This window comes from Falco cherrug, chromosome 19 (genome assembly GCF_023634085.1).
Source record: "Falco cherrug isolate bFalChe1 chromosome 19, bFalChe1.pri, whole genome shotgun sequence".
NCBI lineage: Eukaryota > Metazoa > Chordata > Aves > Falconiformes > Falconidae > Falco > Falco cherrug.
Window position 1 is genome coordinate 6,730,464 of NC_073715.1, and position 16,573 is coordinate 6,747,036.

General features: G+C 57.2%; 1 protein-coding gene across 1 annotated transcript; it reads left to right on the plus strand.

The window, feature by feature from the left end:
- Nucleotides 1–8,724: 8,724 nt before the first annotated feature.
- Nucleotides 8,725–14,279, plus strand: NEUROD4 (neuronal differentiation 4). The gene is made up of 2 exons (XM_027800971.2): nt 8,725–8,897; nt 11,641–14,279. The coding sequence occupies exon 2, from the start codon at nt 11,650–11,652 to the stop codon at nt 12,643–12,645; it is 996 nt and encodes a 331-aa protein (XP_027656772.2). The 5' UTR covers nt 8,725–8,897; nt 11,641–11,649; the 3' UTR covers nt 12,646–14,279.
- The last annotated feature ends 2,294 nt before the right edge of the window (nt 14,280–16,573 follow it).

Sequence of the window (16,573 nt, forward strand, 5' to 3'; positions counted from 1 at the left end):
AAAGACAGATCCCAAGACCCCAACCCACAAGACTTCTCTGTCCCTAGGCTCTCATTTCCCATGCAGGGCTTGGGTGCCAGGCACTCTGTCCTTCATTAGTGGAGTTCATTAGCTCCTGGGACCCTTCCCACCTGATATCTCCCACTTAACAGCATGGGCTTCTTTCAGGGTCCTCAGCATGGTTGCCTTGCCTCTGCAAGGCAAGGCTGCTCCTTGTCTCTGCTAGGCCCAGGTTTTTCCTTCTCCTGCTCCTCCACCCAGCCACCTCTCCCACCCTCCTCAGGGCTATGTAACCACTTAGCAGGAACCAGCTACACCTGCACATCGTCCATGTCAACCAACCCACTGCCTCTGAGGCAAGGCCACAGCTGCACATTATCAATGTCAATCAACCCAATGCCTTCATTCCTCTACAGTTACCCACCACCAGTGCAGGGACAATCATGTGCTGGCATGTCCTGGTGCTCTGGTTGGGAGTAGGGCTGGGACACACGTGACACTGGGTGGCTGGGGACAAGCTGTCCACACCTGCCACATCCAGCATCTTCTGTCCTTGGGGCTAGCAGATTTCCCCCCTTTCCCTTTGCTCATCACTGAGGAGGCAATCACCAGCTCTGGGGCAGGGGGGATCCTCCCACCCAGGGGCTCCTTGTCACCAGCTGTGGACCACCCTGGCCATGGCCCTGGGTCCAAAACACCGCTGTGCTTGTCCCACCCCCATGCATAGAGGTCCTGCGGGGGCCGGGGTGTTGGATTTGCAGCTCTGACACCGCCCCCCAGCTCTGTCAAACCCTGCCTGTGGCGGGGCTGGGGGGGGGGGGAGGGCTGCCTGGTTGCCATGGCAATGCGGATGATGCTGGCAGCTCCGTGGGAAGCAGGTTGATCTTCTTGGGGATGGGGGAGGGAGAAGCTCCATGTCTTTTCAGAGTCATGGGATGCTCCTGAGAGACACGGCTCCATTTGGGATAAGCCTGGAATGGTTCCGAGAAGGTTACAGGTCTGCGGGGTACAGCTTTTAGTTGTGCCCCCAAAGCCATGTGCAACCAGGGCATGTTGCTGAACCAGTGCTTACTGGTTTCCAGCTTGGGAGACCAGTGAGAAGAGTCTTATGGCTTTCCTTCCCCTTGGAGGACTGACAAAACCTAGTCACCCGTGACCAGCTCATCTCATTTCTTTAACAGTGGTGGGATGCCCTAAATGAATGATTTTCCCCCCAGAAAATTCCTTCTCGGAGCATACACAGCACCTCCTGCAGCAGGCAAATGCCTTGTCCCCACAGAGGAGCTGTCTCCACCTCCTCCTCCCCTTGGCTGCAGCTATTCCTCCAGCTGGGTACAGGGCTGCTGCTGTGCACATCTCACCACCACCTCCCTCCTGACATTTATATGCAGCTTTTTGAGTAAATAAAGGAATTTTGTTTGCACGGTTTCACAGGTGAAAGGTGCATCGTGCAAGCATATAAGAGCGCTCAGATGGCAAAGTACCCCTCTGAGCTGGCCAAGGGAACTGTAGGGGGTGGATAAATGTATGCGGTGACAACTGCAGTGGCCACCTCTGGCTTCCCACCCCAGGTGAGATAAATCTCATCTAAAAAAACCCAGCTATTTTTTAATTTTTTTTTTTCTCCAGGAAAAGACTCCATGTGGGTACGCTGAGAGCTGGGACACGGTGGCGCTGCCACTCTCCACAGAGTGGGATGTCCCCCGGGAGACGGCACAAGTTATTCCTGACAGCTCCTCTCCCTGTAATTGTTCCCTGAGGTGGGTTAGTGTGTTATTAGCGATGGATTTGCTGGGGATGGAGTGGAGCTTAAATTAGACTCCGGCTGACAGAGCCCTCCTGGGTTTGTGCCGGGTGGTGTAATCCAGCGTGAAAAGCTCACTCGTGTTTGCCTATCACACAAAGTGAGGTGTGGCCTTGTCCCTAAACCTTGAGAACTGACCTTAAAAAGGGATCTGGTTTTGGCGGAGCATTAAAACCCCCAAGTGAGGATGCTCACCTGGATGGATGTCACCACCTGGGAGCTGGTGACCGCAAAAGACTGCAGGGTCCCCAGTAACTGGAGTGGGGGGCACTGGACCTGGGGGCCAACCTCCATCTGACAGCTCTGAGGCTTCAGGAAATCTTTTTTTCTGGATCTGAAGCATCTCTAGGCAGGAGATGGGTATGGATGTGGTGCTGGGACACAGCTCACAGAGGGTCTTGGGCTCTCAGTCCTCTTGAGGAGCAGGCAGAGACACTGCAGCATCCCAGGACATCACCTCCTGCTCTGGTTCCCTCAGGAGCACCCATGGCTGCAGCCTCCATGTGCAGTTTGAATTTGGAGCTCAGAGCTGTGCTGCGCCTGGAGCTGACCCAGCTGTCTGGGAGACGTCACCACGATTATTTCAGTTAACTCAATTTACTGCTATTACTGTCAGATGGACCTAACGACCCGACACGGAGCAGCAGGCCTTAGAGGACCCATTTCTAATTAATTTTAGCTCATAAACTAATTAATGGATTTACTTGTAAACTCTTGGAAAATCCATGTTTCCTGCAAAGAGCAACGCTTTCTCCCCGGGGAGGCTGGGCATCCTTGGGTATGCTCTCTTCTGACCCTGGCAAACGTCCCTCTCTGTTGCTCCTCCAGCAGTGTCACCGCCTCGGCTGGATCCTGGTGGCTGTAGAGATTCATGGGCTCCTCATCCCTAGGGATGCTCTTCCTGAGCTGGCGCAGGTCCATGCAAGCCCTTCTGGGGATGCCAGCAAATCTACATGTCTGGGTCAGGGCCAAGCTGGACCAGGTGCCGCAGTGGCTTCTTGCCACCGTTGGTCCCTGGGGACAGTCCAGGGATGCTCTGGGGGGACTGCAGCCCCGGCTGTGGAGCCGGAGGAGAGGTGGCAGCAGCTGGGCGAGGAGGTTGCCAAACGGGCAGAGATGGCGGCTCCTGGCAAAGCCGTGCCCGCAGCTCAACATCTGGGGCCCGTGGTCGACATCCAGACAGCAGTGTCACCGCCTGAGCCAAGATATCTTCCCCCTCTTCCTCCTCCTCCTCCTGCAGGGGGACTGGCTGGAGCAGAGGAACTGGAGACAAACCTCTGGGGACTTGAGGCAGGCTCTGGGCAGACCCCAATAAGCCCTTTGCAGGGATGAATCCAGTCCCAAGAGGCGGGAACCACCTTGCTGATGCCTAGATAGGGTCCTCTTGTTCCCACCCTGAAGGTTTAAGTGGTAGACGTGACTGCAGTGGTGGGGAGCCTTGGGGCTGCTGTGGGGGGCACCCAGGGCTGGGTGGTGCACAGGGCAGTGCCCATCGCAGAGTCCTGTGACCCTAGGGCTGTTCTGTACCCCATGTCCTGGCTCCCCAGATCCAGCCAGCATCCCCAGGGTTGCTCTGTACCCCATGTCCTGGCATCCTCAGATCCACCCAGCATCCCCGGGGCTGTGCTGCCTCCGACCCTACATGGTGGAGGACACACAGGTTTGCACAAGCCCTCCTGCTCGAGGTTCTCTGCGTGGACAAGCTCTCGCTTCTCCTAGATTTGCGGTGATGCCCAGATGCTGCCCAGGCAAGAACCCAAAGTGGGATGCGGGGCATCCCACAGGGCTGTCGGCTGCTGAAGTTTCTTACCAGCAGATGTCAGCTCCCGCCCGGGGATGCTCAGCTGACGCTTGCCCAGCTCCGTTTGTGGCTCTGCACCATTGCACATGTATGTGGTGGGGCTGCAGCCTTCCCTGGGGAGTGACAGTCCTCCTGAACAGTGGGGTGACAAGGTGGCCCCAGGGCTGTGTGTGCCATCATGGCTGCAGCGACCTGGGACAGCTCATGGCTCTTCCTCTTGGGAGCTGTGCAGCTCCTGCTCACAGCCCTGGCCTGTTCGGGGCTATTCTGTGGCACTCATAGAGAAAAATAGCTCATTAGCAAAATTATGGGGCTGGGTACTGGAACGAGCATTCCAGGGAGTTTTGGAGCAAACAGAGGAGCAAGGGAAAATGGATGGTCCTGCTCACAGGCAGGCTGGGAGGGCAAAGGGCTGCCTGGGGATGGAGACCCCTGTGGAACTGTCAAGGAGCGATGGAACAGAGCTGGACCAGGACACCCAGCCCATGAGCAGCCTCCAGTGCATGAGCAGATGTTGTCTGAGCCTGTGCAGGCCCAGCAGCCCCTCCACTGAATTATGCCAATATGGGGGTCTTCACTGAGATGCAAAGCAGGGCCAGCTGCTCATCCCAGACACCTACACTTCAGCAGTGGGTCGGAGTGCTTCGCCTGCACCCCTAGTTTGATGGTGCCCCTCAGGGCACCTCTGTGCAGGAGTCACCGTGCCACACTGGCTGCCTTCAACATGGGACACCCCGAGGACCCTGCCTGGCACGTGCATGCATGGGGCAGGGGGACTGGTACGTGGTGGCTGGATCCTGCTCCTCAGCAGCCCAGTTTATGCACCCCTGGCCCAGCTGGGTCACCCTGCTAGGATCTGCCAGTGTGGCCCTGCTCCCGGCAGGAAAAGATCCTCTCAGGGCTGAGCCTGGGGGGTTTCTGCCCCAGCAGGGTTGGGGAAAAGGTTCTTTCCCCGCCCTGATAAACCCTTTTCTGGAGAAGGTGCTGGGCACTGCACCCCTCTCCTTTCCAGAGAGCTCTGGCGGCAGGGTCCCCACCAAGCCGTGGGGATGTCCTAGTTTCACCTGGGCTCATGCAGCAGGTGATGCCACAGCTGGGATGTCACACACTGTCCCCTGCATGCGATGGAAATGCCTTTCCTAACTAGGGACTGTCCCCAGTGTCTCCTGGCTCTGGGTTGTGTCCAGCCCTGCTCTCAGGAGGATGCCTGAACATCCCTGCCAGATCCATGGGGCCAGAGGCAACTGGAAGTGAATCTGGGCTCTCCCGGCTGCACCCTCAGCCCAGCGAGCCAGCAGTGGCACTGGGAATGGCTCTGTGCTGAGCAAGGGGCTTGGTCCTGGGGGACAGAAGGGTTGTGGCCGCTTGCTAGGGGTGCTTGAGCCCCTTTGTGCCTCCCGGTGCATCTGGGCACGTCAACATCCCACTCACGCCTGCCTCCTCACTGGGGGAGCAGCCCTGGGCTGGGCAGGGGAAACTGAGGCAGGGAGCCTTGTGAGGCTCAGCCCCGTATATTTCCAGAGCACCTCGAGGCATTGGGACACACTGCATGCCCTGTACTCCACGCTCCACACCTGAGGGTTTTGGGAGGCAGCAGTGCTGCAGCAAGGGCTGGGGACGCAGCTGGTCCCCACAGTGTCCCAAACCCCTGACATGTCCCTTCTCCAGTGCCAACAGACATCAGGGTGGTGAAACATCCTCTGCAGCCAACTGGGCCCCATGGCTGAGCCACCGTGATGGTGCCCATGGGACTGGGGAGACTCCCAAAACTGAGCTGCCTGGGGACCCCAGGGACAGCATCCCTTTGTCATAACCCTCTCGCCACCTCTCCCGGGTGCCACCATCACTCAAACTGACAAACACGGGTCATTGAGTGCTGGCTGCAGCCCCACCAACTCCCTGCCGCCCCGCCGGGCCCCCCAGCCCCTGATTTCTCTTTAATTGCATTCCCCAGTGTCATGCAAATCAGTCGTCCCAGGCGCAGCTGCCAGGATTAAATTAGACCCCGTTAATACGCGGTAATTACGTTTTCACACAGGCCCAGGAATGCCAGCCCGGGCGCTGGGGCGGTAGGCGGCCAGCGCTGGGGCGGCAATCGGTTTTCACAATATTTACTCTGGCAATTACCCTCCCTTCCAGGCCACGGCCCCTCTGAGGCCAGGGGCTGGCAAGGGGATTAGGGGATGGCAAGTAACACTGGGGCGGTGGCTCAGGATGCTGATGGGACACAGGGATGGTGTGGGGTGAGCTTCCCCCACTTCTCATCATCCTTAAATTCTGCCCCTTGTATGTGCAGGTTTGTGCCCTGCCTGGAGCATCTGAGTGGTGGCTTCATCCCCTTTTCAGGTGGAGCATCATCGAGGTAGAGCACCCCAGGGTAGAGCATTTTTGAGGTGGAGCATCATTCCATCCCTGAGGTGTTTAACCCATACCTGGAAGTGTTTAGAAAAAATGTAGATGCAGTACTTGGGGACATGGTTTAATGCTGGACTTGGCAGTCCTAGGTTAACAGTTGGACTTGATTTTCTTAAAGTTCTTTTCCAATCTAAATAATTTTGTGATTCTATGAAGCGGAGCATCCCAGCGTGGGGCATCATCAAGGCAGAACATCCCAAGGTGGAGTGTCGTTGAGGTGGAGCAGCATCAAGGTGGAGCACCCCAAATGTAGCTCCTTTTGGCAAGTCCTGCAGCCATTGAGAGGACCTTCTCCAGGTGCCCCACACTGCTCCAGCCCGGCTGGGATTGCACTGTGCCCCTCATGGTTGCAGCTGTAGGATGTGGAGCATCTGAGGAGGATGCTTTCAAGGGAGATTTTCTTGCAGAGCACCAGGGAAGGGCCACGAGGTGAGGGACATCTTGCATGTGACCAACAGAGCAGGGTAACGTGGACAAGCTTGGGACCTGCCACATCTCTAGGTGTCATGGGGACAGTGCAGTGTGTTCCTCATGCTCAGAGCCCCACAGTAGAGAGGGAAACTGAGGCTCAGGACAAGCAGGCATGGGTGGGAATATGCAGGGTCATGGGGACCCAAGCCATGCCCCCCTGAGCTGAGATGGGTGTGGGGTGACAAGCTGGTGTCAGAGCCACTGGGGTTCAGGAATTGGAGAGCAGGGGAGAGATGTGGGGTGCTGGGAAGGTGATGGGCAGGACAGGATGAGATATGGGGGACCTGCAGGGGATGGGGGACCTGAAGCGATGACCCCTGAGAGGTGGGAGGGTGAAATAGGGGATGGAGGGCACTTGGGTGTGTGTGTGTGTGGAAAGACATGTGGGGAATGAGAGGGTTACACAGGGGGCATTGAGGAAGGGGGAACATGAGGGAAAGACACATGGGTGTGGATGGGCTCTTGGGGAAAGTGGGAGGCTCCTGGAGGGGGCACAGTTTGGGGTTTGGGGATCACCAGCACAGCCCTGATTTGCTGGGGGCTGGATGTGGGGCTGAGCCCAGCTGGTAAATGGTGATGCCCAGCTGCATTCCCTCCTGTCCGTCTCTGAGCCCCCCAGTGCCCACCCAGCATGGGGTGGGGGGGCTGTGCCTCCACTCCAGCCACAGCCCCCCCAGTGCTCATCGAGGTCCCCATCCTGGGGCTGCGTTGCCCATCCCCAGGGCTGGCGGCGGAGGTGGGAACAGGCAGGTTGAACATCTTGCAAGAGCGGACCCGGGGGGCCAGAGCTGCCGTAACCCCAACAGATGCAAAGCCCCCACACAATGGGATTAGCGAGTGGCACGTGGCTGGGCGCTGAAAGGCAGCAGGGCAGGCAGACAATGCGCCCGCTGTCACCCCACTCGCTCCCAAGGGTCACTCCTGCTCCCGGCATCCGGGGCCCACTGCTGGCCCTGGGGGAGGTTTCACTGTGTCTCCCCCTTCCCCAGGCACCCATCGTCCCCTTTGTGCGGGTGCCCAGACCTGTTGGAGCCATCTGTCAGGGAAGGGACGAAGCCGTCACAGAGCCGGGCAGTGTGGCAACAGGCAGATTTATTGGCCGCAATCTGTTCCTGCCTGCCCTGCCTGTCCCACGGTGGGAAGTAAGCCATGAATCCACTAATGAATTAATTAGTATTCCCTGTAATCCCAGGCTGCCAAAGACATGATTGCAAGCGCTTCAAATTAATGTGAAGGGTCCTGCGGGCTGGCGCGTGCAGGGAGGCTCCCACGCAGCAATGCTGAACTCTTGGGACCAGAGTCCAGGCAGGGATGGAGGTGGGCGGGGGGGATGACTTTTGGGGTGCCATCATTGTTCTCCGCTTCCAGCCCTGCTGCTGCAAAGGGGCCCAGCCCAGCCTCTTCTCATGCTGAGCGGCTGCAGCTCCTGCAGTTGGAGAGGCCGAGCCCTGGCTCTGAGTGGCAGAGCAAGGCGACCTGTAATGCCCATTCCTTAATTAATGGGGGGTCTTTTTCCATCACCCCCTCTCCCTGGCTGGGGGCTGTGGAGCCTGGGGCCACTTCCCTTGTCTGAGCAGTAGAGAGCTCAGCTGGGCCCCTTCTGGCTGTACCAGTCACTAATTACTCCCCCTTTGCTCTCTCATCACAGCTGTGAGGGAGCTGTGGGCCCTGCGCCCACCCCCAGCACCTGGGTCAGAGCCAGCGTTGCCCCAAGGCCGGGCCCCCAGCTTTCCCCAGCACCCACTCTGCAGTGCCCAGCCAAGGGGGTGGCAGGTGGTGACACCCAATTCTGAGACCCTGGCAGCCCCGTGTCACTATCACATCAGGCTTGGCTGTGTCCTGTTGGATGGAGACCCCCATGGAGGGAGCTGTGTGGCAGGGTCTGTCCTGGTGCTGGGCAAGCTGGGGTGCTCATCCAGGGGTGCTCACCCAGGGGTGCCCTTTAGGAGTGCCCATCCGTGAACGCTGATCCAGTGGTGCCCATCTAGGGTTGTTCATTCAGGGATGCCCATCCTAAGGTGTTCGTCTCAGGATGCTTATCCCAGGGTGCGGGTCCAGGGATGCTCACTCAAGGGTTCCCATCCCAGGGGACCCTGGCCAACGCACCTACCAGAGAATGCTCGTCTAGGGGCAACCACCCAGGGATGCCCGGGGTAGCTGTTGAGGCTCCAGTGGGGCGATGGGACGGGAGGAGCCGGCCTCAGCCACCCCCCTGTGGGAGGAGCCAGGCGGGAGCCGCGGCCGGGCGGGAGCCGCCGGCAGCGCCGAGCTCTCAAAACCGCCCGACAGCGGAGCTGCCCGCGGTGCCGCCGCCGGTGCCGCTGCCGCGGGAGCTGCCCGCCCCCCCGGGGCTGCCGGCACCATGCGCCCGGGCAAGTGACAGCGGGAACGCGCTCCGGTGTCCAGGTAAGGGCAGACCGGCGCCCCAGGGGGTGCGGGGGACCCGCAGTGACGAGTCGGTCTCTCCGACGGGGCTCCGCGGCCGCTCGGTGCCCCCGGTTGCCCGGGGGATCCTCCGGGATGGCGCGGGAGGCTCTGCCCCGACAGCGGAGCAGCGGGATCCCGTCCCGGAGGGGCTCCTTCCGAGGAGAGCGGCCAGTGGTGCAAGAGAAAGCGGGGACGGCGCCGGCGGCGTCGAGCTCCAGCCGCTCCCCCCGGCTCCCCGCAGCTGTCGGGGGTGGGGGGACCCCCGAGCTGGGGGCTCTGCCCCGCCTTGGAGCCGGGCGCTGGCTGCCAAAGGGTCCAGCCGCCTCCGACCACGTCGTAGCCGGCCTTTCGCTGGGGTGGAGGTGATGCAGGTGAGGGAGGTGATGAAGGACCTGCCTCGGTCCCCGGCTTTTGTTTCTCCACTCCCGGAATGGGCAGCCCGGGGAGGGGGGCCCGGCTCACGCGGCCTCTGCTCTGCCAGCACAGACCCTTCCCCGGCGAGTCCTGCCCAGGGCCAGGACACCTGCAGGGAGGACACCAGCACCCCTCACCTTCCTCCTCCTTTCCAGGTCTGTGCGGATGTTGCAGAGCAGTCCTTAGGCAGGTTCCTTCCTCTGAAAAAATGTCAGTGCATCCCCTCTCCCCTGCCCCAGCTGGCTCGGGGGGGTACTGGGACTGGGACCATGAGTGGGACTGGGAGCTCTGGGCAGCCCCGGGTTCAGTACTCAGCTGGCACCGGTGCGTCCATAGCCATTCTGTTGGCTGCGCTGGAGCTCACAGACCAGCTGTAGGGCTTTTAATCTGTCCTGCAGCCAGAGCCCACAAAGGTCCATGTGCAGCTGGGCCACATCCTGCTGTGTTCCCAGGCAGGATACAGTCTTAAATAAATCCTAATTTTCATGGTCTGCTTGAGGGTGTCTTGTCCCTCCTGCCCCTCTCCATGATGAATTCCTGGCCCCAGCTGCCCATTTTGTTCCTGGCTCTCATGCCAGCCTTTCCTGCATTCTCTTCCCCAGCCCTCTGTGTTTCTTCTGCTCTGGGTGGCTCTGTCCAGGGTCAGGGTCTTTGCATCAGGGGCTGCACAGGGCTGGAGTCAGTCTTTGCCCTGAATCAACTGTCCTCATTTGGGGGATCAAGTTCCCTGGAAGGAAACCAGTGGAGGGTTGAAACCAAGTTCCTGGTCCTACGGGAAAGGAGAAGGAAACAAACCCAGGATGTTCAGGATGGGATGTCACCTCAGTGACTAGTGGCACAAAGGGAAAGCATCTCCTTCTCAAGTAGGGATGGCTCAGCTCATAGTAAAGTTAATTTTTTGACTACAGAAGGCTTTTTCCTGCAATGGGTTCCTTGTGGGTTTTTTTCCAGACAATGTGGAAAAGGAAAGATATCGAAAGGACTGGACAAGCTTCCCATTTCCCAGTGGGTTCCCACTTGGGAAACTGCCAGAGTGACTTAATCAGACGATTGCCCTCTTTGTCTGCTCCCCCTGCCCCCCCCCCCCCCCCAAAAAAAAAAAAAAAAATAATCAACATTCTGGAGAAAGCAAGCAAAATCCCTAAAAATTCAAACTGCATTTCCAAAGAGACAGCCTGCTGAAACTCCCTGGAAATACTGTGATGTAAAGTGTAGGGAAAGGGGGAAGACACTGGGCTTGCCTCTTGAGCAGAGCACCAAACCTTGAGATTTTCTCCTGGGGTGGATTCGGGTGTACAGGACCAGTGAAGGGTGGGAGCTGCAGGCAGGGATGCTGCATTTGGGGTAGTTCCCCAAGGGTGGAGTGAAAGGAACCCCCAGACTGCAGCCTGGAGGGCTTCTGGAGCAGATCTGCAGCCGTTTCTGGACTGCTATCACCACGCAAAGTGGGTGCAGCCCTGTAGTCCCACTAGGACGCTGGCAGAAGGTATTTGGACCAGCTCCATCCTGGCTCAGCCATTCGTCCCAAAGATGGTCCTTCACCCACCAGATTTCCTAGCATCTGACAGACTCCTATTACTCTGCTGAAGAGTTAATTGGGGCTACATGGTCCTCTGGGGATATGATGGCTGTGTGTAGCAATTAACACCCTAATCCAGCCTGCAAACCCCATCATGCATATTAAAAGTGGGATTTTCCACGTGGGGTGGACAGGCACAGTGGAACCAGGCTTGGGCAGCACACTTTCAGCAAAGCTGCTTAGATGCTAAGCTTTATTAAATGAGTCAGGCACGATGACAGGATTTGGGGGGCTGATTAACATGAAACCCAGGCCGGTTTGTGCAGTGTGACTGTGTTCGTTAAGGCAGAGGGAAATGAAGGTTCAGAAAAATGTGCTCAGGTTAGAAGAGCTCAGGCAGGAAAAGCTCTGGAGACAGCTCAGCAGAGGACCTTTACTTTCAAGCTCTCTCTTGCAACCCGCAACATGACAATCAGGGTTGAAGCCATGAAGGGAGTGACTCATGAGTGGGACTGACACCAAAATTGAATTGTTGGAAGCCCTGAGCCCTGGAAAAGAGCTGCTGGGCCCCAGGGAGAGGCTTCAGTCCCTCACCCAAAACATCACCAGAAATTATTGTAGATAGATAAATAAATAGTGATGGAGAAATAGGTTGTGTAGGTACTATTAGTGGACAGAAAGAGTTGATGTCTCTGGAAGATGGTTTTGAGCTCAGCTCCTAAAGCCCTCAACATGTTGAGGGACTGTTCTGCTGGAATTTGTTATTGTCTCCATATCCCTTTGTTGCAGACATCAGAGATGACCAAGACGTACACCAAGCCCAAAGAGATGGCGGAGCTTGTGAGCACCCAAGCCTGGATGGACGAAACGTTGAGCTCCAAAGATGAGCTGAAGGAAGAGGATGGCAGGCAAGGTTCTTTTGGATTGATGTCTGGCTTGAATGAAGAGCACGACAGCATTGAGGAAGAAGAGGAGGAAGAGGATGACGGGGAAAAGCCGAAAAGAAGAGGACCAAAGAAGAAGAAAATGACCAAGGCGAGGCTGGAGCGGTTCAGGGCCCGGCGGGTGAAGGCCAATGCCCGGGAGCGCACACGGATGCATGGTCTAAATGATGCTCTTGACAACCTGAGGAGGGTGATGCCCTGCTACTCCAAGACTCAGAAATTGTCCAAGATTGAGACTTTGAGGCTTGCAAGGAACTACATCTGGGCTCTGTCTGAGGTGCTCGAGACAGGGCAGACTCCTGAAGGGAAGAGCTTTGTGGACATGCTCTGCAAGGGCTTGTCCCAGCCCACCAGCAACCTGGTGGCTGGCTGTCTGCAGCTGGGACCACAGACCTTGTTCCTGGAGAAGCACGAAGAGAAGTCCCCAGTGTGTGAATCGGCCATATCCAGCCACTCCTTCAGTTACCAGTCGCCGGGGCTCCCAAGCCCACCGTATGGGACCATGGAAACACATCTGCTGCATTTAAAGCCTCCGACTTTCAAGAGCTTGGTGGATGCTTCCTTTGGAAACCATCCCTCTGACTGCACCACTCCCCCCTATGAGGGTCCTTTGACACCACCCCTGAGCATCAGTGGGAACTTCTCCTTGAAGCAAGATGGGTCTCCAGACCTGGATAAATCGTACACCTTCATGGCCCACTACCCCTCAGTCAGCCTGGCTGGAGCACATGGACATGCCTCTCACTTCCAAAACACAGTGCCCCGCTATGAGATCCCCATAGACATGAGCTATGAGTCCTACTCACACCATGTAGGTGGGCCTCAGCTCAACGCCATCTTCAATGAATAGCAAAGCAGTTAGACCCAAATTCTTGATGCAGAGAGACGTTCAGCCATGTCATGGAGCTGTTTCTAGAATGGACACAACTGGAGCGATGGTACTGCTGCTACGGGGTGATAGGCTTTTAAGCATCTCTGCAGGACATCACTGTGGAAGGTTCAGCTGGCCTTCCTGTCCTCTCCCAACAGGTCTGCCGCTTGCTGATCTCCAAGCTGTCCACAAGAGCCACGTGAACCCTTCCTGACAGCTGAACGCTGAGCAGGCACTGTTGAAAGCTGAGGTGTTGCCTCCCAGTCCCGCTCCCCCAGAGATGCTCATGAAGGTGGCTTCACCCTGCAGGACTTTCTGCCTGAATGCACTCCAGCACTTGGATCGTCCATTGCCAAGACATTAGGGCTCCTTTTCCTCCCTTCTTGGGCTGATAGGGTGTGGGCACACCTCTGTCTCGCATCAGGGGGACACAAGCCCCTCCTGCCCCTTGGGATGACCAGTTCCCCTTCCACATGCTCTGATGGAGTCATGGTTTTCCCAGTCCAGCCATGGCCAGGTGGACTGGCAGAGGTGGGAATGACCTGGACTGCTTGCAGAAGACCAACACAGTTGCTCCTCTTTGAAGCTTCCCACCCAATGGAGAACCTTATCTTTGCTGCCACCGTATCATCCAGGGATGGCATGGTCCAGCCAGGCTCAGAGCTTCTCTGTGATGGTCCCTCTGCTGCTCTCCTCCTGTGCTGAGCCCTGCTGCCTGTCCTCTTCTGAGCCTCAGACCTTGCCTTTGACCTACAACCAGCATGAGATTATCAGCACACAGAACCTGAAACCTTGTTTAGGGACTGCTGATCTTTCAGAGTGCAAATACCCTAGCTGGAAGAGGAGCTCTCAGCTGAGCCCTTGCTCCTGACTAGAGCCATGTCTTCTCATGGTTTGTAGTGTTATCATGATCCATGCCCTGGACGCATCCTGCCAAAAGAAGTGTGTCTTAATTTCCTGGTTTATTTATTATTTACTCTGTGTGTGTGGGGGTCTAATTTATTTCCTTCCATTTTACATGAAATGTGGAGTGTGCTAAATAACCTCCTTGTTTTCCAGTTGACTTCCAAGTGCTTAGTTGGAGTTAGCTTTGTGGAGACGTGTGGTTTTTGCAGTGCTTGTTGCTCCAGGATTATTTATTAGCCATTATTTATTTAATTTATTTTCTTCCTGCCCTCATGGTCTATTTTCTGGTGATGAAACCAAGTATTTAACCAAGGGGTTACATATTTAATGTTGAACTGCATATTTAACATGGCCATTTCTCAGATATTGGAAGCTGATTGTGCCCGGCAGCTCCCAACTCATCCCTTGTATTTCTATACGAGCAATAACTTTTGAAGGCTATGCAACTAGTTTTGTTTTCAAGAAAATCCAGGCAACTATTTTTGATGTCCCACTGGTCTTGCGAGCCCAGCTGGCCAAACCTCCCTGTTTTGCAGAGGTGTTTTGTAATAGAGCTGGGAATCTGGAGATGACTTGAGGTCTTTGCTCAGCCCCTGGTCCTGGGGCTTCTTCCCTTTTGTACTGAGAGCAAATGTTTATCCTTTTGTAAAGAAAGCAGAATCGGGTTTTTAGCTCAAATAAAGTTGTGGTCTTGTTTCAAGCAGCATCACCCCAGGGCTGTGGTCTCCTTTCTCCTTTGCTGTGGGCTTCAGTGTGGTGGTGGTGGTGGTAGTGAAGGTCTGCCTGGGGGGAACCAGAGGATCTCACCCCCCCTGTGCTGAGGTCCAGCCGGTATCCCTGACCTTAGGGCTGGGCTCCAGGGGCTGCTGCTGGGGGCTAGTGCTGGCCATAGGACCAGCACTGGCCATGGGACTCCCTGGGAAGGTCATCTCCAGAGGCATGGGGGGGGTGGGGGGCTTGGCAGTGGAGCAAGGGTTGGTGTGTTTAACATGGAGCTGCTGCTGGCTCTGCCCATCTGTGACCAGCGTTCATGGGGTGCACGTCATGAACACACACTCACACACATGTGCAAACACACACGTGCACCTGCTTGGGTGTGCCCATACAGGTGTGTACACACAAATATCACACGCACATGCACAGACACATGCAGGCAGCCCTTTGCTTATGTGCACACCAACACACCACACATGCACACACTGATGCATTGTCCTGCACAGCTCTGCATGTGCAGACTCTTGTGAGCGAGGCATAAATGCACGCAGGGAGATGTGCACATACTCTGCACCCGTGGCTGTGCAGAAACACTGGGATGTGTCCCGCCTGCTCTGTGAACGGTAACACATGGGTGTCCTGGCTTCACCCTAAGCCATCATCCCTGTGGAGAGTGGGACTGTGGAGCACCCACGAGTCCTCATTTCCCAGCTGTGCTAAAAACCTGAAACAGTGTCTGGCTGCCATCGAGGCCTCTCCTCCCCACGGCCTCTCACGTGGGGACCCCATGTTCCGCATGTCCTTGCACAGCTCAGTGCCTCTCTGTCCCCCAGTCCTGTGTGCCGGCTGCTGCTGGCAGCCCAGTGGGAGCTGCTGAGCTCCTCATTCCTGCAAGCTGTGCCCAGCACGCGGCTGCCTCTGCCCTACACAGGGTGAGGGCGGGGGGCTCTCTGGGGGGACCTGCAGCTGCAGTCGTGCTGCAAAGAGCTGGGGAGATGCTGCAGCTCCAAGTGGGGACAGGGCTGAGCTGCGTGGGAGGCATGAGCTGGGCAGGAGGGTTGGCAAGGAGACCTTGTGTGTCCCTACACAAGTGGGCAGTGGCTGCTTTGGGGAGTGGGCTGGGGGTGCACCTACCTGGGGATGGGTCTTGCCCTGCCCCAGACTGCACTGTGGGCTGGGGGTTATTGCAGCCTGTGGAAGCAGGGTGACCCTTCCCGGTATGTATGCACAACATACATATGCACACACACATTCAAAACACTCCAGCACTTCCACACATACGCACACAGGTTCATCCATACATACAGAGGTACATCCATGTGAGCACACACAGACTCACAACCCTCTTGCACAGCTCTGCGCTAGATACCTACACAAATGTGCACACACACATTCCCCTGTACATCCACACTCCTACAGGCACGGACATGTGTGCACACACCCACCCGATGGCAGTGTGACCCCCACGATGGTGCTCTGGGGTAAGGACAGTGGATTGGCTGCCTGCTGGTGTGCAGGGTCCAGCTGTACCCCCAGTCCCCCTCCCCGGCCCTTTGCTTGCTGGCCAGTGGCCAAGCCCTGCTCAGTGCCAGGTCCCCCAGGCACCTGTGCGCCCGACAGCAGGGGGATAGTCCCCTCCAGCAGCCCCAGCCTGTGCCAAGAGGGTGAGGACCTGTGCCAGGCTGGGGCAAGCGCTGCCCTGCTCTGGCCCCTGCATGGCTGCATGTGTGGGGGTGTGTGAGAGCACAGCTGGCCCCCAGCACGCATGTGGGGCTGCGGGGACACCCCTGCATGCATGTGTGCGCACCCATCTCTGCAGGACATGGAGGCTTGGCGCTGCTGGGATGGCAAGGAGCTGGGAACTGGCACACCTACTGCACCACACGCTCCCCAGCACCGGTATAGTCCAGGAGCTGACAGGGAGATCCCTTTTTTCCCCCGTGTGGCCCAGATGGGATGGCTCTCCACCGTAAGCCTTGGTGAGTCCCCACAGGCCACCCCCCACCCCTCCCCACCTCACACCAGTGTGGGGGGAGGCTGGTAGAGGTCCCACAGCTAAGGGGTGGGGGCAGGACAGACTGGGTCTAGGTGCTGGGAAGGGCACTGGGAGGGCAATGCTGCATCTCACCAGCCCTAGTGAGGACCCACAGGAACTGGGGCCCTGGAGCTGAGTCCATCAGCTGCACTTATGTAGCCTTAATGACTAATTAGCATCTAGGACAAAGGAGTCCTTGTCAAAAATTGCCCCCCATCACCACACCATGATGACACAGCTGAATTTGGAGGA